The 21842-nt window shown below is 46.8% G+C and overlaps 1 protein-coding gene across 1 annotated transcript in view; it reads right to left on the reverse strand.

The window, feature by feature from the left end:
- DNAH2 (dynein axonemal heavy chain 2) overlaps nt 1-21842 on the reverse strand; it is a 3498763-nt gene that overhangs the window by 884739 nt on the left and 2592182 nt on the right. Inside the window, exon 60 of the mRNA XM_069646273.1 lies at nt 10703-10842. Coding sequence (XP_069502374.1) covers nt 10703-10842 — 140 coding nt within the window. The remainder of the gene's footprint in view (nt 1-10702; nt 10843-21842) is intronic.

Consider the following 21842-nt stretch of genomic DNA (forward strand, 5'->3'; position numbering starts at 1 on the left):
GCAGAAGAGGTGATGCGGATGAAGACACAATCAGTCACAAGGAGCAGACAACAACTATCAGACTAAAACAGACAAACTGTCGGTCCCTAAATCAGTAAATGAACGCAAATTAAAGAAGTGTACACAAAATGATACGTCAGGATGTTCACAGGCCACTGGCCTCCCTTCCCCCTGTTTTCAGCACGGGGCAAGGTGCTACACTCGAGATTAGCACAGTCTCTGGGTTCTCTGGCACAAGGATACAGTTCAATCATTAGCATCAGGACCTTACGTGCCCAAATCTCTTTGCCTTTCAAAGTCTCTTCTTTCAGAGGGCCTGATGCAACAAACAATAAGTTATTTTCCTCTTTTAGATTTCACAAGTATACATTTTCTTTGGTGATTCACTATTCACCCCGGATACCCCTCAGCCGGACTCAGATTCTCTTTAACACACTGTTCGTCTCCCTCTGCCGGGCTCGGACCAATTTACTGTTCACCCTGGTTCCCACTCTGCCGGGATCAGACCCACTTTAACACACAGTTCAATTTCGGGTGTCTCTGTTCAACCCGGAACACCCTCAGCCAGGCTCAGATCCGTTTTATCACAATTTAACCAGGGTATCCTTCCCCAGCCTTCTTACTTTCAGATACACTTTGCTTTACTGTCAGGGACTTTTGAAACTTGATGGCTTTGCTTTAATTCCATACATGACCACTCTGACACCGCTGCATTCTGGTATTTGCATTTCTTAAGATCAATTCCTTTTACTTTACATTCAGTTCTGTTTCAAACAAGCCTTCCTGGGGATTCTATTCACCTTTCCTCCACTTAGTGATTTCCCTGTTTTGGCTTTTAGTTTGGTTTACTTTTCAATGTTCACATCACTTCCCTTCACTTCACTTCAGGGATTTTGTTTTCGTTTTACAAAGACTTCGGATATTGTGTTCACTCACACAGGGTCACTTTGTTACTTTGGCTCGCATTATCTTTCAGGTATCACTTTCACCTTGGGTCTCCCTCATCCAGGCACGGACCCCTTCAGGTATCACTTTTAGCTTCCTTTTTCAGTTCGGGCCACTTGCCTGCTTTATTTGGTACCTTCCCTTGTGCGCTCTCTCTTTTGATCAGACTCACGGGCAGTGTTGCGAAGTCAGCGGCTCCATCCTTTGGTGTAGGGATGATGTTAGGGTCTCACCACCTGCCCCTCTACATCCTTGGGGTCGGCTCTTGCCCCAAGGGAACAAGCAATTGTCTGGACCTCAACAGCAAGGTCCTGGCTGCCTGAATCCAACATGTAGGAGGCAAAGCATCTGTGACACACTGCAGCCCTTCCTTCTCACTGGGCCAGCGTTGCTGCACGCCGTCCTCTGGATTCACTTGACAGCTCCCAGTACTTCTGGTTTCTCAGCTCCAGACAATCTTCCCAGCTTGCATTTGGTGTTTGGGATTTGAAGAGGGATCCTCTGCTGGTCTCAGTCATGCAGCCTCCCTCTTGCTTTCCCAACTGCATCTGACCTTTCTTCCTCAGCAGCCTACCTTTATACACATGCTTGATGTTAATGGGCATGAGGTGTGTGATTAGGGTTGGGTCTGCCTGACTTCAGTAAGGGGACAGCCTGCTGTCAGAGTGTTGTAGTCCGTCTTCTGTGTCTTGGTGGGTTCATCAATGGCAATCTTCACCCCTCCTCGTGTCCTGCCTAGGGTATTCCCATGAGAATGTCCCAAGACTCCCCTACCCAGGTGATCCTCCTGCACTTATCCACCCCAGGGTCTGGATTTGAAAGGCGATGGCCGTGCCTTGGCCACCCGAATAGAGGATTCTCGGGGTCCAAATGGGAGAATATCCCTATTTGTGTGGGTCATCTAACTTCTTTATGCATTCTAATGAGACTATTCTACTGCAGCTTCAATGTTTCAAGCAGTTAACGCTCTCCTTTAAGTCTGAAAGCACCCACCTATGGACTGCTGTGAGAATAAGCAGCCTTCAGTCCCCATCTCTACCCTTCAAATCACTTCTCTGGCATGCAAGTACTAAACCTACATGAAGTTATCAATTGCCTAAAGAATTATGCATTTGAATGCAGGTACTAAGAGAGAAATGCTTTACGTTAGTATTTGCTGGGCCTTTGTTAACAGTGAAACCCAGGTGCCGTTTAACATCGGTGTCTAGCTCTGTCCGGCAACAGATCTGTAGGTCAGCCAGTTCGAGCCAACATAGCCCTATATTTCAAGGGGTGGGTGGGGAGGAGGGTTGAAGCCCAGTCAGCTCAATGGTGTAGCGCCACTACTTGTATTTAATCCCTTGGTTACTTATTGGTAATCTTAATTACTCGTAGCCCTATTCTTCCTCGTCCCATTACATGTGTATGAGGCACTTTGACTCATACACAAGTAAAGGGATGATGTAGAGGGACATGGAGGTAATGCCAAGCTTAGTTAACTGCAATCTTCATTACTCCTAGTCCCGCTCTTCCTCATCCCAGTACTTACTTATGAGGCAAGGAGCCTCATACTTAAGCTTTGGGACAAGGAAAAAGAATGTGGACGTAATTCCGGGCCTAGAAGCTGATTTTGGGGGTTGCTGTAGGGGGTGGGATGAAGAGGGGATGTGTAGGAATGGGGTGGACGGGTATTGCACGGTAAATCGTAAGTGTCATCCATGTCCCGGTTAAGCAGGCTTGATATGTGGTATTAGTGGCTAGGGAGGCATTTTGGTGCAAACAGTTTAGTCATTTCTTACTGCAGCATTGTATATTTCTCTGGGCATCTGTGATAAAATAACCATGGTAAGTGTTATTACTTCGACTGCATTTTGATGCAACCAGTCTAGGTATGTCTAAATGTGGCCTGGCATGCTTCATTGTAATATGTCATTACGTGTCTAGACTGATCTACATTGTGCAGCCAGTTGGACATGTTTTTATTGTAGCATGGCATTTTTAATAGCAAAGCATTAATGTTCTTGTGCACTGTTGGGGACTTACATGTATTGGATTTTTGGATTGGTGTTGCCCTACAAAACTGCCAGGGTTCCTCAACATTCATGTATTAGAAGGAGAGTCAGGGTGTCTGGGAGAATCTGGCAGTGTAAGGTTGGAGCTGGAACATTGGTCTGCAGTTGGCGGCGTGATCTACCTAAAGCAAATTTTATTTTTTCCTTAACCTTTTTATTTCAGGAAACTAGTGTAACACGAAGGCAAGATGGAGGCTCAGATAGTCAGCACGGATTGGCCTTTGTTTGGTGGTTGTGATGTAGTTTGGAACCTTTTCAGAGGTTCTAAACTGCCTTTCATTCTTGTGAACACAAGAGCAGATCACGGCAGAGCAGACCTCCAGAAAGTTGACAAAGATCTGAGCACTTAAAGACTTTCAAAACTCTTTAAGTGAATTACTTCTTGATGAAACCAGAGCAATAGTAAATCCAGGATCTAAGGTTTGATAGAGAACATGAAGAGCTTTGATTCAAGATCATGTTTTCATATGAGAGGTTAGAGGAGAGACAAGCTGTAAGGAAGAGTCAAGCCAGCTGCAGCAACCATAAACTAAGAGAAATCTCTTTGTGTTAGAAGCCAAAAAAGTAAAGAAAATATTGATGTTTCTGTTGCCAAGCGTTACAGTGAGCAAAAGAAGTGAACTCTCTCTTTTCTCCAATTGCGCACTTGTTGAAATAGTATTTATTACTGCGAGCGTTAGCCAGGATCCTTTTAACTAAATATTGCTGTGTGCGTGCATTTAACTTTACTAATAGGGTGCATGGATACTGCGGTCTGAAAGAAAACACTAACCCCTGCGCAAGGGGGGATTTGAACTAACGTGTTGAAGCCGCATGGGAACTGGGAACCCTGTCCCTCACTCTGAAGCCGACAGGTGGTAGTGCGTCCGAATCAAAGGCCATTCAAGGAAAGTACCCAGTAACGCGTTGCACACATAAATGCCAAAGTCAGTTTCTGTGAAGAGAAAAGATGTTTGTTTTCAGAACAGGGTTTCTGAAGGAAGTAAAGAAAGCTTTTAAGACTTTCTTCAACGGCATGTACTGACAGTTACCCAAGATTTATTTGGAGCACTTGAACCCCTTCAGAATACGACATAGAGGAAACCAGGAAAGTTAAATAGTTATTATTAACTTGAGTTGATGAAATTATACAATTTGAGGGTTTTGGTAGCATCTTGAATTCACATTAGTTAATATAGTTTAAAACCAATTCAAAAGCAAAAGGGAAAGAGAATAGCTAAGGCTCATTTTCTGGAGCTTAAGGCAACTCAGTGAAGAATCAGGCAAAGGCTCCAGGTACTGGGAGCAATATTAGAGAAGATATTTAGTAAAATAAGGGATTTCAGAGAGAAATGTTAATGTAATTCAGTGTTTACTTTTAGGTCAGCAACACTGCCCATCTGGAGTGATTTCAGGAGACGAGGGTGACTATCAGAGGCCTGTCTTTTATTGTTTTATCCACTTCTCCTTTCCCCTTGGGTTTGCATGCCTGGCAATTGTTCTTTAAGGAATTGTTTGGCACCCAGGTTTGGGGCTTCTGGTGGACAATCATCACTTCTTCAGGAATGAAGAGCTGGGACCTGCAATTGCAAACGCTCTGGCCCTTTAGCCAATTTAGCTGTATAATGCATTAAAACACATATTTAAATCTTTCCCAGAGTGCAGTGTGCAGCGTACCCCTGCAGCAGCACGTTTGTGCGTATTGCTCAAGTGTGGTAATCTAGGCCGGCCCAGAGTGTGGCTGACCCGTGATTTGTTGCTGAGTTAGGGTAGGAGGGCCCTCAGCATGGGCCCACATTTTGTGTTACGCTCCTGAAGACGTTAAATGCCTCGAAGCTACAGGGAGATTTGATTTGCTGAATTAGCTGAGAATACAGATCCGTGCAGGCCAGACAGTGGCTACACAGTCCCATCCTAGGTTACTACGAAAAGGGAGGTTTGGATGGCTCCGAAGAGAACAGAAGATGATTCCCAAGCGTTAGGCCTATTCTTCTTAGATTAGGTAAAAGAATAAACAGTCTTTCAATGCCAAGGCCATACTAATTAGAAACTTAATACTGAAAGAAGTATTACTCGAACAAATCTCAATTGTTCAGAGAGGTTAAAGACACCCGTATTAATATGAGCTAATAAAAGCCAAAGCAGAATAATTCAAACGTGGTCTCCTCACACGTGACCTATGACTGGAGAACAGTGTCCATTCATTAAGATCCAGACAGATAGACACCTGTTTCAACTCCCCATAGATTGACAGAATGAAAGGCATTGAACAAGGCCAAATTCAGAGATAGATACCCTGGCGTGTGGCCTAAGACATCAGGGATGGTTTCTTATTTAATTGAAAGATGCAGTTCCTTGATGTCACTCCCCCGACCACTATTTTTGCTCATGGCCTGATGACCTGCCAAATGTTAAAGGTTGGTAAGGCCTATGCCAACCAATCAAAACTCTCAAATGATGCTGCTTTGTAACTGTTGCATTGGCCAGTTACCTGTTGCTAAGAGTATGCCTTTTTTCCCCCTTCATCAATTTAGGAGGTGGTCCAAGGCGGAGCCATCAAATAGTCATGTCCAATGAAAAAAGTAACTCGTATACAAACTATACAGTTAAAACCCTCGGTGCCTACTTGAATCCCAACCTCACTATGGATAGGCAGGTCAATGCCATAGCATCCTCCTCAGCCTATCACTCGAAACTGCTCAATGCTGTGAGGCTCTACCTCTCCTAACAGAACTGACTCACCATCGCTAGGGCAATAATTGGCTGAAGGCTTGATTACTGCAATGCCCTATTCATAAGAAACCCAAGAAAAAACCTTGCTAAACTGCAACTGGTTCAAAATAATGCCCCTAGGGCCGCCACCGGCATTTCATGCAGGGACCATATTTCTAGTCTCAGAAGACAAGTCCACTGGCTCCCAGTCATGGAAAAAATCATTATCAAAACTCTGGCCTTGACGCACAAGTGCCTTCATGACATGGCCCCTCCCTACCTTGTCCAAAGGATCCCCAAACCCTGTACCGTCAGGCCAGCCAGAACAGCATATGCTAACATGATTACTGTTCCCAAAACGAACAAAGCTTGTGCTGGAGCTACCAGCTTCCCCACCATGGCTGCCACCCACTGGAACCCTCTCCCACCATACCTTAGGCCAATTGAATCCCATGGTGCCTTTCGTAAGGTCATCAAAGCCAAGCTTTTCGTGTACACCTGTTGGCTCTCCGTGTGCATCATAAGTAACCTGCTTGCTCTCCTCGCTAACTGATGTACCGACTTAAATGTAACCTGTATTTTCAAGACCACTTGTTGGGCGGCTTTGTGTAACCATTAAATAAGCCTTCTTACGTTCCGTTTTACAGCGCCTCGATGCCCACGGGCTGCAGTGCGCTCTACAAATGTAAAAAATAGATAAATTAATAAATATGTAGACAATTCCCCTAGCCAATCCCATAACCCTGTAGGTTTTTGAAACTAAGATTGTGATGTGATGTCAATCATGACTTATTTTGTGGTTAAAACCTGATGTTTTGTATTGAAGATTCAGGAGAGCTCTGGAGACTCTTCTGCTTATTGCTGTCCCTGCTTTATATGGACTGTTAATAAAGCCATCTTTTCCATCTACCTTGACTATTTCCATCATTGGGCGCAGGATTTAGCCTGTCTGTCCCGCTAGCACTGGGACTTTCCAGCGCTCTGTTACATAAGTACATAATGCACTCTTGTCACTAGTGCTGCTAACTTGTCCACAATATTAAAACATGTACTTGTGAAAGGTTGAGTCTGAAATGTGCATGTAGTTGTCTGGGAACTCCAATTACAACCGTTTTCCCACTTGGTCCCATAAACCCAGCCTATTTTACAAGTCACTGGGATGTTGCATGTTTCAAAAGAAACAGCACTCAACATTAACTATTGAATTAACCAGTCAAAAAGTAAGACCCTCCCCCGACAAATGGCAGCTGACCAAAAGATAGATTTAAGCTCTGATGGCAGCTCTGCCGCTGCTATCCATTTCATACTGTAGTTGCCCTAATACAATTGATTAATATGCCAAACAATGGTCTCCATTAAGTCCATTTGTGAGCAACAATGCACTCCCAGAGAGCCCTCTGCACTACGAGGCTTGAACCTGTTGCAGTTCAGCGCTTCTGGAAGGCTGATGTGACATAATATTACATATGTTGCTGGCCTGCCCACTAGTTCCAAGTGGCGGCTCATTAATCCTCTCTCTTTGCTGGCCCACCTCACCCTAGGGAGGGCCGAGTGCCTGTGAACAATGTGTGATCCCAGGAAAAGGAGGGTACGGGTCTCCCAACGCCCAAGAGTCCCCATCCTAAATTATAGCAACCAAATTCCAGACCACTGACCATAGTAACGACTGACCAGATAACTCTGCTGCTGGACCCCCGATCGATCAAAATATCAGAAAGCAGGGCCTTCCTGCCTTCACTTCTAGGTCACATGATTTGTGCTGTGAGGTGCAGGGAAGGAGATAATTATAGCCCAAACAAGGGTGGGATGCTGTTAGGGAGAATTCTCATTCTATGGCTAATTTCCCTCACCTAGTGAGTCCCTCAGCAGCTTTCCTTTGGATTTCTGGAGTTTATTTTTTCCACTTGGTAAGAGTGTGCCTCTTTTCTCTACTGTTACCTGTGTTTTGTCATGTGCATTTCTACTTATTGTGTGGTCTTGGACTCTGGAGCACACCACTCCATGGACCCAAACTTGTTGTGTGTGTTACATAGTACCTCCAGTGCGGTAACACAGGGTTGTTTTTTAAGACTTCCCAATGACTTCTTTTTCTGGGGCTGACTACTGTCCCCCAGAAACAGGTAAAGTTGCCATTAACTTTACATAGTCACTTTTAAACTACAGACCCAGTAAAAACCATCTTACATGGAGTAGTGGAAAGGGTTAAATTCTACCCCTTGTTGTCTGTGCCTCTCTGAGCCTTGTTTTGCTCTTGTAACATTTAGACTTGGCTGGTGGCAGTGGTATCTACCCTTACTTTTATACCGCAATTATACTATATAAACGTGGTATTGTTTTAGGCTATTATAATAGCCTCAAACATAAACCCGCTTTACCAAATACTCTTGATTTTTGCTCCAGTTGGGTTTAGTCGCCATTTCTTTTTGTTAAAGTCCTTCTTGTGTTTTACTTTGCGTGGCAAACAAGGTTCGCCTTCTTTGTTCACCGTCTTTTGGCGGGCATCTGCCAAGAAGCCCTCCTCTGGGCACCTGGGTGTCTAGGTGGGCTCAATGTGAGGGAGGGGTGTAGTCACCCCCTGCAAAGGGTATCCTAGGAAACCCAAGTTGCACTTTGCCATGATTGGCTGACGTGGTTGTCCGGGCTGGACAACCACCCTGCTGCGTGATTGACAGCCAGGCTGTGTGAATGGGGAATTTTCGCATAAAAGGCAGGACTCTTGGGCTGGAAGTCAGAGTCGCCACTGGAACTACAAGGAACCGAAGAGAAGCGGAGAAGAAGATGGCTGCTGCAACTATCCCGTCCCTGTGAAGCCCTGCTGCAGTCTTCAGCTATCTACCCTTCGACGACCAGAGAAGATCCAGTACAGTCTTCTTCCCTTGAGCCTGGTGGGGTAAACCAGCTCATCTTCCACAACCAGAGGATCCTGTTCGTGATCGAAATCACTGCACCCTGCTGTAGTGGTCTGGATAGCCATCTGAAGAGCCTCTCCTGTTTTAAAGGACCGCACTTTTTATACACCGTCGCTGCTGCTGGCCTCATCCATCAATGGTGCAGACCCCTACAGACGTCGTCCTTCTTGTCTCCACGACCGAAGCTCCATGAACAGTGGGTCTGCAGGAAACTACCAGGAACAACTGCCGTGGCACCAGCTTCTTCATTGAATAAGGTACTCTGTTCTGCTTCGAGGAACTAGGGTGAATCCCTTTTCTCCTCTTCCAAGGCTTGCCCTTGTCTTCCTTCCCTCTTATAACTTTTGCCTCCTCTGTTGACAATATCCAAGTACTACTGGCAACGTTGAATCTTGAACTGTCTGACTGCGTGATCCTCGACAACAGGAACCCGGTTCCACTTGACACTGGCTCCGGCCTATTGACTTTTGTATTTCTGTGAGCGAGTGTTCTCTGATTCTGTCTGCCATAACCAAAGTATTGCCTATGATTTTTGCCCCCAACTCTCTCTGGTTAAACCAGGTGCTAAGTGTGTTTTGCCCCGGTAACATTTCTTGCCGTGGACACGCGTATCTTTAGTAAGAGCGAACTGTCAAAAAGTGATTGCATACGTATTCACGGTAACGTCTTTTGTTTCACAACACCGGTCCGCCAAAACATAAGGTACTTACCTTGAGTTTTTCTGTGCCAAGAGAATTGGTTGTTTGTAGTGTATTGTACATGTGGTTTTGAATTTATAGAAGTGTTGTGTTTTATAACAGATGGTTTAAAAATAAATGTACTTATATTTTTTTACCTGAAACCTTGAGTCAGTGTTTGTTTGAGTTACAGTAATTGTGGTCTCTTTGTGTAATCTCTGCTACTGCTTATACTCTTGAGATAAGCCTGGCTGCTCCGCTACTGCTACCACATTAACATAGTAGTACAGGCTTGTACCAAAGGTGAACTTGTATTACCACTTGTAGTTTTAATTGTGTGTAGTGGTCCCTAAGGGCACCGCACAGGATTCTGCCTAACAGAGGACTTGAAGAAATGCCAGTCTGCCTGGGAGCAAGCGAAGTGTGAGAATTAGTGTGACCTCGGCTTTCCCCTGGTCCCTTGTCTGTTCATACCAGGCGCACTGTTACATATATATATATATATATATATAGATGTGTTTTTCTGAGCTAATAATATAATTGTTACTTGGCCGCCCGCTGACCGATGACGACTGCAACATCGCCCACGTTGAAGAAGATGGACGGATGGGGCTGGGACCAATGGCCTGGCATCCTCTATGGAGCAGGTGACCTAGGTGTAGGGTCTCACCAACCAGCACCGTGGGTTTCTACTGTATGTGATGATGTCACTGATGACAATATGTACCTTCTTAATGTGCTTCTCATGCACATTTCAGCAGAACGTTCTGCGCTACGGAAATAACATTTGTTATCTTTGCAAGAGGTGTATTGGGCCTTTTTCCCTGATGGGGCTTTTTCCTACAATAGGCAGGTATCACAGGCAAAAAAAGAGGACCAAATACTTTGGGCAAGGCAAACCCAACTACAATAATGTTAGCACCCTCTCAAAATCACAGAAGGTTTACATCAACCCCTCTTTCGTCTCTTTATTCAAAACAAAGTGTGGACGTTAATCATGCAGAAAATCACTAAAACCCAGGCAACAAGAGACAATATTTATCAAGATAGTTCACCAAGTGAAGCATAAAACAGATCTGCTGCAAACGTGAGAAGCATAAAGGAGGGGTTACTGATGAAAAACATTTAAATAAAGGGTAACCACAAAAGCAATGGGTCAGTGCAGAGGGGGCGTGGTTTTGCATTTTGAGCTGGATAACATGCTTTTGTGGTGGAACAAAGACGGTTTTCAATATGCTTCATCGGAATTGTTAATGGACAAAAATAATCATGGAATGGAAACCTGCCTTGGGCAATTTCCAACTTTTAAGAAGCTTTACTTCAGCCTTTCCATCCATCACTTCATCAGAAATTAGCTTTCTTGCTGAATCCCTCATATTACAAGTCACACATTGCACTGAAAACCCCCAGTACTGTACTTTACTCATACTTCTTATAGCCGTCTACCAGCTCCAGGTAATTGGTGGGTGTGACATAGTTGTGCCTCCTTAGCTCCAGTTTCATCCTCTGTGAGTAGACAGCCACCGATCGATGCATGGTCACAAAGATATGAGCCACATTGCTGCGGATCTAAGAACAGGAAACAGAAAAGGCAGACTTATTCATAAGAATGTTTTAGGAGCTTGATGCTGGATGATAGGCTCTTAATGCATACTTCTAAATTTTACAGAAGGAGGCAGAAGTCAAGTACTGGCCACCACCATATTCAGAAGCTGCCCACTGCAGGCAAACCTGATGTTAGCTCTGCCACTTACCTGCCTCTGCCTTACCCAGAGCTGCTTCTCCTCTGACATTACATAACTAAGCAGTGATAACAGAAAGATAAATAAATATTTGGCAGAGTGAGCTGGGAAGTGGTGGGAGCATGGACACTGCCTGGCCAGGTCTGACCTGGTGATAACAGGCCTCCCACAACCTAATCGGCCCCTGGGAATTCAAACAAATTCCCAAATCTTCCCCATATGTGCATCCGAGCTGGCATCTCCAAGTGCAGGGGGGAGGTAGAAAGGTAGAAAGGCTGGGATGGGGCCTGCTCCTGCTAGCCCCAAAAAGACAGATCACCAGCGGTGGCACCACTAGGGAGGTGATGACAGCCTTCAAGCTGTGCAAGAAATCTGCCTGGTGAAAACTTTACCAACATGTTTATTGCTGATTACTGCTGTTGACTGCCTGGCAACTTAATGAATGGAGTGGCAACTCTTACGCCTGACCTAGCTGTCAATAAGTAAACATTTTTTATTGCTATATTGATAACAAAGATAAACTGTCCCTTCCAACATACTTCATGTCAAAAAACACCTTGCAGCCATCCCCTTTGGGCCCCTCCATCTATCACAGAAGGTAATTCTTCCATGTCTCAAACCAAACTGAGAAAAAACACATTCTCCTTCAGAGGGTCATCTCCTGCAAACCCAACTCATACCTCCACTGCACAGCAGCAGCAACAAGAAAGAGAGGGAGGAAAGGGGTAAAGCAATACCAACCAGGAAAAAAGACCTACAATCCTGTGATACAACCCTGTACAATTGCGAATTGGGCGTCAATGGCTTAAATCCTGTTGGTTTTTCAATGATTAGATTCTACAGAGTGAGGTAACATATAGCTACTAATTGCCTAAGGACACTTATTGTAATCTAACAGAATATTTATTTTATCCCAGAAAGCACAATGCCCATGTCATAGGGGGTCATTACAAGTTCCCCGGTCGAGAAATAATGCTGGTAAAATTGACAGTAATTCCGGTACCAGCACCTTTTCCGGACTAGGGAAATCCAAGTTTGCCAGTGGGGACACTGACTTAACACCAGGCCTGACCTGCCGGTTAATCAGGCCCCCACCAGCAAATAATTCATTGCTAATTCCGGCCATCCCCTCTGTGGAGTTCTATACTACTCCATGAAATGAGGATTTACCGTAATATCCCAGTAATACTAGGCAGCGCAAACGGTAGGGGCAGTTTGTCGGTATCCCGCCAGAAATACCGTCGGGATACCAGCAAATTTGTAACGAGCCCCATAGTGTTAATTAACTTATTCTTACCAGTTGTAATAATGTTCTTTCTGATTAATATGATGATTTCCCCAAAAGATACAAAATGTATGAAATTCATCTAAAACGTAGTCTGGGCTGGACAGTTTACAAAGACACACGGGTATGCGGCAGACTCACATTGGCTACGTGGCGCCAAATGTGATATCAATTGTATATACATTTACAGCTGCCAGCACCATTTTCACCCCAGGAATTAGCATAAGAATAGCACAACTGTCACCAAAAATTAATGATAAAAATCCAAATTGTCCTGAGAGCATGTCATTTTAGTTTAGTTTATTTGCTTAAAATGTTGGAATGAGTATGATGAATAATGACTGCATCCATCAGCGGAAAGTCTTACAGGGTCATCACGAGTTGGCCGGTAACCCTTAAATCCGTCAGTAACGCTATAACCGCTGTATTCAAGGGCTCGACAAATCCCGGGTTCGGCAGCATCTACCCCCCACTAATCCACTGGGAATTTGCCGATTTTTCGGCGCACTTATCGTGCAGTAATACGCCGGAAATTCCCCTTTGGGTCCAATGGGGCATGGGGAATTCCCGAATTGGCCCAATGGGGAATGGGTAACTACCATTCTGGCAAACCTATGATCAGGAGCTAATAACGCTGGACCAGGTGGCGGTAGCGCTATTAACGCAAGCGCTATCCCAGCGGGAATACCGCCCAACTAGTGATGAAGCCCTTAGTTACTTACCTGCAACTGTATTTCTCCAGCATTGGTATCTTTATTTATTCATTGTTTGTATTGTTCACTTGTTAGGCGCTTATACAGTAAGAAAATTCAGTTTCAAAGCGCCAACGGGGATGCAACATGGGAATGAACACATTAAAATACACAAAATATTAGATACATTGGGGGGGAAAAACAAGGACGAACCTACTATGCCTTGTCAGTATTCAGAACGTGCAAGTGCAGCAAGGAAGAGGGAAGTGGGGGAAGGTGCTGGGTGTCCATGCTTGTGGGTGAGCAACAGATGAAGTGCAAGGTATATGATATGATATGATATGCCATTTGTAACGCGCCTATACACAAGGTATGTTAAGTGCTACATGGACAGGAGCCGCGTTGCGTGGAAAAAAAAAAGTGCGACCCTTCAGAGCGGAGGGTGTGCTGAGGCAAGTGCTGAAGGTAGACAGAAGCTGGGGAGATTGGGAGTGTGAGGTCAAGGGCCCTGAAGATGCATAAGGGCCCTGGACACCAATCAAGGAGGTTAAGCTTCGAGATGGCCAGCTTTTCCATGAGTTTGCCCAGAAAAGGAGTGATCGAAATTGGGCGATAGTTAGCTGGGCAGGAAGGGTTAGCAGGGGGTTTCTTGAGAAGAAGGTGCACAAGAGAGTGCTTCAGAGGGGAGGAAAAGACTCCTGAGGTGAAGGAAAGGTTGCAGAAATCAGCTAGGGCAGGAGGGAGGGTGAAAATGTGGTCCTTAATAGTTTTGGAAGAACAGGGAGGAACCTGTTTTGACGAGACTTTCATAGATCGGACTTGTCAAGAGACCTCATCAGGGAAGAAAAGAGGAAAGGACGAAAAAGAGAGTGGGGGTGGCTGCAGAAAGGCCAGAGTTCACAGACGGAGAGGGAAGAAGAGGGGAGGGGTGATAGGGTGGGCAGGATATCCGGGTTTTAGAGATGAAGTGAGAGGCAAGGGCCATTTAAAGGGCCTGGGAGGTGACGCGAGAGGTAGAGATTGCAGCAGGGTTGGCCAGCTCCTTGGAGATTTCAAAGAGTTTGGCCGAGTTGTTAGATGCAGCAGAGACACAGGCTTGGATGTGGACTCTCTTCTTGGTGTGGACAGAGAGTCGGTATTGCCTTTGGAGCAGGCGACACGCCAGTTTGTAAGAGGATGAAAAAGAAGCCCTCCATCTCCTCTCAGCCACCCTACACTTATGTTTAAGTGTAGCTAGGTCGGAGACATACCAAGAATTGCACTTGTCTTTGGTCTTCAAACGGATCCTCATGACAGGGGCAAGAGCATAAAGAGTATCGGAAATAGAAGAGTAGAGCATGGACAGGGCTACCAGGATGAGAGTCAGCCAAATGCGGAGAGTAGGTTGGCAAAAGCCTCAACTGATGCAAGCTTCATGGGCCGGATGTCTGAGAAGGTAGGTGGCAGTGTTGGGGTAGGCTTGGCCTGAGGTAACAAGAGGGAGAGATCAGAGGGGAGGAGGGAGTGATCGCTCCAGGAGAGAGTAGTCGTCAGAAGAGATCAAGACATCAAGTGTATGTCCTGCAAAGTGAGTCAGGCCAGAGGGGAGGATAGAAAGGGAGATGGAATCACAGAGGTCACAGAAAAGTACAGAGGAGGAACAAGGTGAGTCTAGATCAGGGGTGCACAACTGATTTTGACAGAGGGCCGAAAGTACATTACATGAGGGCTATAGTGGGCCGAAAAGTAAAAGTGGTTGGGGGTGTAGGCGGGACATGTCAGGAGGCATTTTCAACCCCCAATTTGTATTAAACACATGGAAAAAGAATATGTTTTTGAGGGGTAACGATTTTTGTTGCATTTCAAACTTACATTTTGTACTACACATTTTCCATTGTTATCATTTATTTCGATTTAGTTATTGTATATCGTCTATTTAATTAAATTATATATATTTTATTGACCCTTGAATGAACATTCTGTTATTTTGGACTGCTATAGTTTTCTGTATGGGTTACCCAAGAGGAATATGGCCTTCGCGGAGTCAGGTTTCCTCAAAAAAGCAAAGGATGTACATCTCCTAACTGTGCCTGTTTTAGCTTTATTATTGAGTTCACTCTTGGAGTGCAACACTATGCCCCATGGCTCCCACCCCCAACCAAACACTATGCCCCATGGCCCCCTCATCCACAACCAAACACTATGCCCCATGGCCCCCTCACCCCCAACCAAACACTATGCCCCATGGCCCCCTCACCACCCCCAACCAAACACTATGCCCCATGGCTCCCTCAACCCCCAACCAAACACTATTCCCCATGGCCCCATCACCCCCAACCAAACACTATGCCCCATGGCTCCCACCCCCAACCACACACTATGCCCCATGGCCCCCTGACCCCCAACCAAACACTATGCCCCATGGCTCCCACCCCCAACCAAACACTATGCCCCCTGTCCCTCACCCCCCACCAAACACTATGCCCCATGGCACCCACGCCCAACCAAACACTATGCCGCCTGTCCCTCACCCCCAACCCAACACTATGCCCCATGGCTCCCACCCCCAACCAAACACTATGCCCCCTGCCCCTCACCCCCCCAAGCAAACACTATGCCCCCTGTCCCTCACCCCCAACCAAACACTATGCCCCATGGCCCCCTCTCCCCCAACCAAACACTATGCCCCATGGCTCCCACCCCCAAGCAAACACTATGCCCCCTGTCCCTCACCCCCCAAGCAAACACTATGCCCCATGGCCCCCTCGCCCCCAACCAAACACTATGCCCCATGGCCCCCTCACCCCCAACCAAACACTATGCCCCATGGCCCCCTCGCCCCCAACCAAACACTATGCCCCATGGCCCCCTCACCCCCAACCAAACACTATGCCCCAAACACACTCATCCCCCCACCCCCCAACTCAGCGCACACACTCTCAAACATGCACCCATACAGACCCAAACCCCCAACTCAGCACACAAACTCTGAAGCATGCATCCATACATGCATCTCAACATACACAACACAAACATACATGCACACCCGAACCCTCCACCCCCCCAACTCAGCACACACACTCTCACGCATACACCATGCACGCATACAGACCCGAACGCCCCACCCCCCAACTCAGCACACTCTCAAACATGCACCCATACAGACCCGAACCCCCCACCCCCCAACTCAGCACACTCTCAAACATGCACCCATACAGACCCGAACACCCCACCCCCCAAATCAGCACACTCTCAAACATGCACCCATACAGACCCGAACCCCCCACCCCCCAACTCAGCACACTCTCGAACATGCACCCATACAGACCCGAACCCCCCACCCCCCAACTCAGCACACTCTCAAACATGCACCCATACAGACCCGAACCCCCACCCCCCAACTCAGCACACACACTCTCATACATGCACCCATGCAGACCCGAACCCCCCACCACCCCAACTCAGCACACAGACCCGAACCCCCCACCCTCCAACTCAGCACACTCTCAAACATGCACCCATACAGACCCGAACACCCCACCCCCCAAATCAGCACACACTCAAACATGCACCCATACAGACCCGAACCCCCCACCCCCCAACTCAGCACACTCTCAAACATGCACCCATACAGACCCGAACCCCCCACCCCCCAACTCAGCACACTCTCAAACATGCACCCATACAGACCCGAACCCCCACCCCCCAACTCAGCACACACACTCTCATACATGCACCCATGCAGACCCGAACCCCCCACCCCCCCCAACTCAGCACACACTCTCAAGCATACACCATGGACCCATACAGACCCGAATCCCCCACCCCCCAACTCAGCACACAAACTCTGAAGCATGCACCCATACATGCATCTCAACATACACAACACGAACATTCAAAAACAAACATTCTTGCACATCCGACACCCCCCACCCCCATATCAACATACACAACACACTCAAAAACAAACATTCATACACATCCGACACGCTCCCCACCCCCCATCTCAACAAACACTCAAAAACAAACATTCATACACATCTGACACGCCCTCCACCCCCCATCTCAACATACACAACACAGACATACAGCAGAACAGACCCGACACACAGACCACTTACCAGAGACGTGCTGGAAGGCAGGTAAGCTGGAACGCTGGCGAGGTGAGTGGTACTACGGCTGGCGTGGCAAGCAAGACTGAAATGCCTTCCAGCATCAAGCCTTACTGGCCACGCCAGCCATAGTGCTGGCCCTCCATTGGTGCAGCACACATACACTATGTGGCTCGTAGGAGCGACGTGGTGCGTGTGTGCTGAGCCAATGACGGACAGTGTTTTGTCCGGCTCGGAAGACAACAAATACTTTCCTAATGGAGGGCGGCCGATGCTGCTTGCGGGCCGCCCTCCATTAGGAAAGTCTTTGTGCCTCGCGGGCCGGAAAAAACAGCATGGCGGGCCGCAACTGGCCCGCGGGCCGTATGTTGTGCACCCATGGTCTAGATGGATATTGAGGTCACCAAGAAGGAGGAGTTGAGTGGTTGAGGCCAGGAGGGAGGAGGAGAGGTCCGCCCACTCAGAGAGAAATGAGTGGAGCTAACCAGGAGGCTGGTAGATAGTAACCACGGTAAGAGAGTGGCTAGGAGAGAGAGAGAGCCTACAGACAAGTCTTTCGAAAGAGGAGTAGGTCTGCGTTGGAATGATAGAGGCAGGTATCCACTCAGGCACGATCAGGGCTACACACCCTCTGGACCGGTTGGATCTGGGTGCGGAGAGGATCTTGTAACCATCAGAGAGGAGCGTGTCATAGCTTGTGACAGGGCTGGCCATGAACCATGTCTCTGTAAGACCGAGGACATTGAGGTCAAGTTCTTCCAAGAGGTGGCAGATGTCAGCAGAGGAGTGTTCGACTGCATAGCGAGAGTTAAGAGTGGCAAGATGAAGAAGGCTGGCAGCCTTAAAGGCTTTCCGGGAAGGGATACAAATCAGAGGTACGCCCTGTGGAGGTGAAGAAGGAGCCCGAGTTGGGGAAGAAGAGGATGGAAGAGAGGGCAAGGTATCCAAGGGGGAGGAGGGGTGAGGGGACAGCAGGAGATGAAAGGAAATTGATGAGGCGAGGAAGGCACCTATCAAAGAGAAGAGATTGGCCTGAGGGCCTTAAACCATGACAGGGCCATTAAGGTAGACATTAATGATGACTTTAGAGGAGTCGAAGGGAGCCATGACAACTTCCCAACGGGTACCACCATTAATGGGAGAGGAGGAGACAGGATAGAGCACACAGATCATATGAAGAGTTCATAGATCTGGGGAAGGAACGACAAAGAGGATGTCAGTGAGGGTTTGTCTGGAGGAAGATGAGGAGTACGTAGGAGGACACAATCCATTCGAAATGTGTATTTAATTTTATGACAAGATCAGTCAGCGCGAGTAACTACTGATGTAATGTTGAACTCAGTTGCATTTTTCTGAGATCGCTCGCACTGGAAAACCTACCTTTCAGCAGCTAAGAGATATAAAGATTTGCATAGTGTTTGGACATCTGTGGAGAAAGAGAGGGTTGCACTGTGTTGCACTGTGACTTTACCGGTAGCATGTGAGCATGTGAGGACTTCTCTGAAGACTTTTCATGTTGACAAAACTAAAGCTGAATTCAGCGACTTGTCAAGATTCTGAAGCTTTACCGAAGTTATAGAGTTTGGGGGCCCTTTAGTGGCCCTCCTCGTTTCTGTACGCGTGCAATTTAAATTATTTTCTTTTTGACAAAAGCTTGTAGTAATATTCCGCGGGTGGAAAGGAAGCCTTTTGGAACCGTTACCAGAAGGTTTGAACAAGTGAAACTTTATAAATCAACCTGAAAACTGGAACCTCAGATTTGGAAGAGCAGAGTTTTGGGCAGAAGAGTAAAGAGCTTCTTAAAAGTCATCGTCCTGAGATTTCAAAGGTGAGATATCTGAAAAGTCTAGTGTAAGAACCTTTGAAACTCAAGAGACTTTAATGCAAGGATCCCTCTAGGTAGTTGCAGAGGGAATTCAGGTAAAGAGAATAAGAAAGTCAAAAGTGGATTAGTTAATTTGGGAATATTTAACATATAATTCTTTCTCGTCCTTATACAGATATCCTCTGGAGCTGGAGTTGGGAATGTGAACAGTTTGTTATCTTATCCACTTCCCCTTTCCCTTGGGGGTGTTCTGGGCTCAGCTGTTTTAAACCAGGCTGAGTGTGAAATACCTTGGAAGGTCTGTCGGCTTGGCAGCTCCTGAGGACATCAAGAGAAAACATGGACCAGATAGGGCTCCAGGCAACTTCTTGAAGAAAACCCCAAATGAAGAAAAGATGCAGACCTCAGTGGTGCAGACTTTTCAGAACACCTCACAGGATTGCAAGATGGTTCCAGCAGAGGTCACAACGATCAGGCGGTGACAGGCGATCTTCTAGCCGGGAACAAAGAAGCAGCCCCAGCTCAGCATTCTTTTCGTGAGAAGGCTGAAATTGCAAGGACCGATGACTTACGGCATTCACTGAAGATTCTCAGAGTCCCAATGCTTTGCTCAGAACAGCACCAGCTGCAGCACAGTTTCCCAAAGGGAGCTGTGCAGTCCACCGGGTGGTCGGGGAGGCAGAAGAGCAGGGCTTCACTGGGCCGGCCCTGGAGTTGATGCTGTTCAGCTGCAGATGTCATCCTCAGGTCATCCCTGGGCTACTTTTCTTTGTAGAAGCCTTGGCTCCAACAATGATCTGTCGAATAGCTGCAGGAGCCCTTTCTTTATCCAAGATTCAGGCTGGAAGCTAGCCCAAGCCCAACCATGGTAGGGATCTGCAACATTCAAACAGCCCAGGGATGTCTAAATCTGGACAACCACTGGTCATCACATTTTGTATTTGTATTTTATTTATTTATATAGCGCACCAGGCCCAGGGGCTACCAGGCGCATCACTTAGTTACAGCAAGATAAATACAAACAGGCAGTACTTACAGAATGACAGGTATATTACAAAATATGCAAGCAAAAATAATAATAATAATAATAAGAGGACAAGCAGGTATATACAAGGTAAGTCTGAGTACAAGTTAAGCAGTGAGTCCAGTGTTAGATGTCTTTGGAGGACAACCAAGTTTTGGTAAGGTGTTTGCATCTCAGGAAGGAGGGTTCTGCTCTGAGCTCATTGGGGAGTGAGTTCCATAGTTTAGCTGCCATGATGGGGAAGCTGGTTCCACCTAATCTTTGGAGATTAAAACGAGGGATGACAAGGCAGTTGGCTTGGGCCATTCTGTGGGGTCTAGTGGAACTGTTGAGGGCAAATCTGTTGGCCAGGTAGCAAGGGGCTTGGTTGTGGAGGCATTTATGGGTAAGAGTCAGGGATTTCAAAGAAATTCGGTGTGGGATTGAAAGCCAGTGGAGGTTGCATCTAGTGTCAGCTATATGTTGGCGCCTGGGCATGTTAAGGGCCGCTCCAATCGCATTGTTTTGGACAATTTGTAGCTTGTTTAAGTTACAACGATTAGTGCCTAGGTACAGGGCGTTACAGTAATCAACCTTAGATAGTACAAGGGTCCTAGCTAGGGTCACGCAGTTGGCTGTAGAGAGAAAAGGGCGGCAAGCTGTAATAAGCTTGCAGGTATAGGCCGCTGCGGACGAGAGTGAATTGGTTTGTCTAGACAGGGATAAGGTCGAGTCAATGTAGATCCCAAGGGTTTTTGTGTCCTTAGCAGTAGGGATAGTATTCCCATCGATGGTAAAGGACTTGAACGCAGGGTCAAGCTTGGTGAGTTTTTGAGGCGAGCCAAGGATGAGGAGCTCTGTCTTTTCGTCATTTAGACAGAGTCCGTGTTGAGCCATCCACGCTTGGATGACCAGGTAGATGGCATTGATAGCGCGGGAGTCAGCAGTGTGGTCACCTGTGATAGGGATTAGTATCTGGGTGTCGTCGGCGTAGTTGGTGTAAGTGACACCAAGATAGTCCAGAATATCGAATAAGGGTTTGGTGAACACATTATATAACGTGGGTGAAACACACGATCCTTGTGGCACGCCACAGGAGACAGGTGCTGGTAGGGCGGCTGCTAGTGGAGAGAACACACGCATAGATCTGTTGTCAAGGAAGGGCCTAATCCAGGTTGTAGCTTTGTCTGAGAAGTGAGCCGCAGATTTGAGGTGGTGGCAGAGAATTTCGTGGTTGACAAGATCAAAGGCTGCCGATAGGTCCAAAAGGAGTAATACCGCAAGTTTACCTTTGTCTTTTAGATCTTCGATCTGTGTATTTAAATCAATAAGGGCCGTTTCAGTACCGTGGCGTGGGCGAAACCCAGATTGCCTAAGTCCCAGAAGTTTGTTTGATTCAAGGTAATCTTGGATTTGTAGATAGGCAGCTCGGTCGAGGATTTTTAGAAGAAATGGGACAGTAGTGATTGGCCTGTAGTTTGTGGGTATGCTAGGGTCCAAGGTAGGTTTTTTCAGAAGAGGGATGGCCCACGCATCCTTTAGGTTGTCAGGAACAATCCCAGAACTAAAGGAAGAGTTGATGAACGTGGTAATGAATGGTGCCAGGTCATGAGCTGCTTCCTTAATAATAGGCGCAGGACAAAGGTCGCCTTGACAGTTGGATGGTTTAATGCTAGCGATGATCTTTTCCACATCAGAGATGGAAAGTGGGGAGAAGCTAAACGGAGTCAGAGGATCTGGGATGTGGTGATTTAGGGTGGGGATGAGGTTAGGTTGAGGGTTAGATTGTAGGCTGGTTTGTTTGTTGTTAATTTTGATTTGTAGAGTGGCAATCTTACCTAGGAGAGCCTCTTGGATTTTGGTGCACCAAGTGCTATCTTTGGTGCAGGTGTCTAGTGCAGAGACCGGAGTTTCGAGTTCTTTTAGGATTT

This window comes from Ambystoma mexicanum, chromosome 1p (assembly GCF_040938575.1).
Source record: "Ambystoma mexicanum isolate Mex_15411 chromosome 1p, UKY_AmexF1_1, whole genome shotgun sequence".
Taxonomy (NCBI): Eukaryota; Metazoa; Chordata; class Amphibia; order Caudata; family Ambystomatidae; genus Ambystoma; species Ambystoma mexicanum.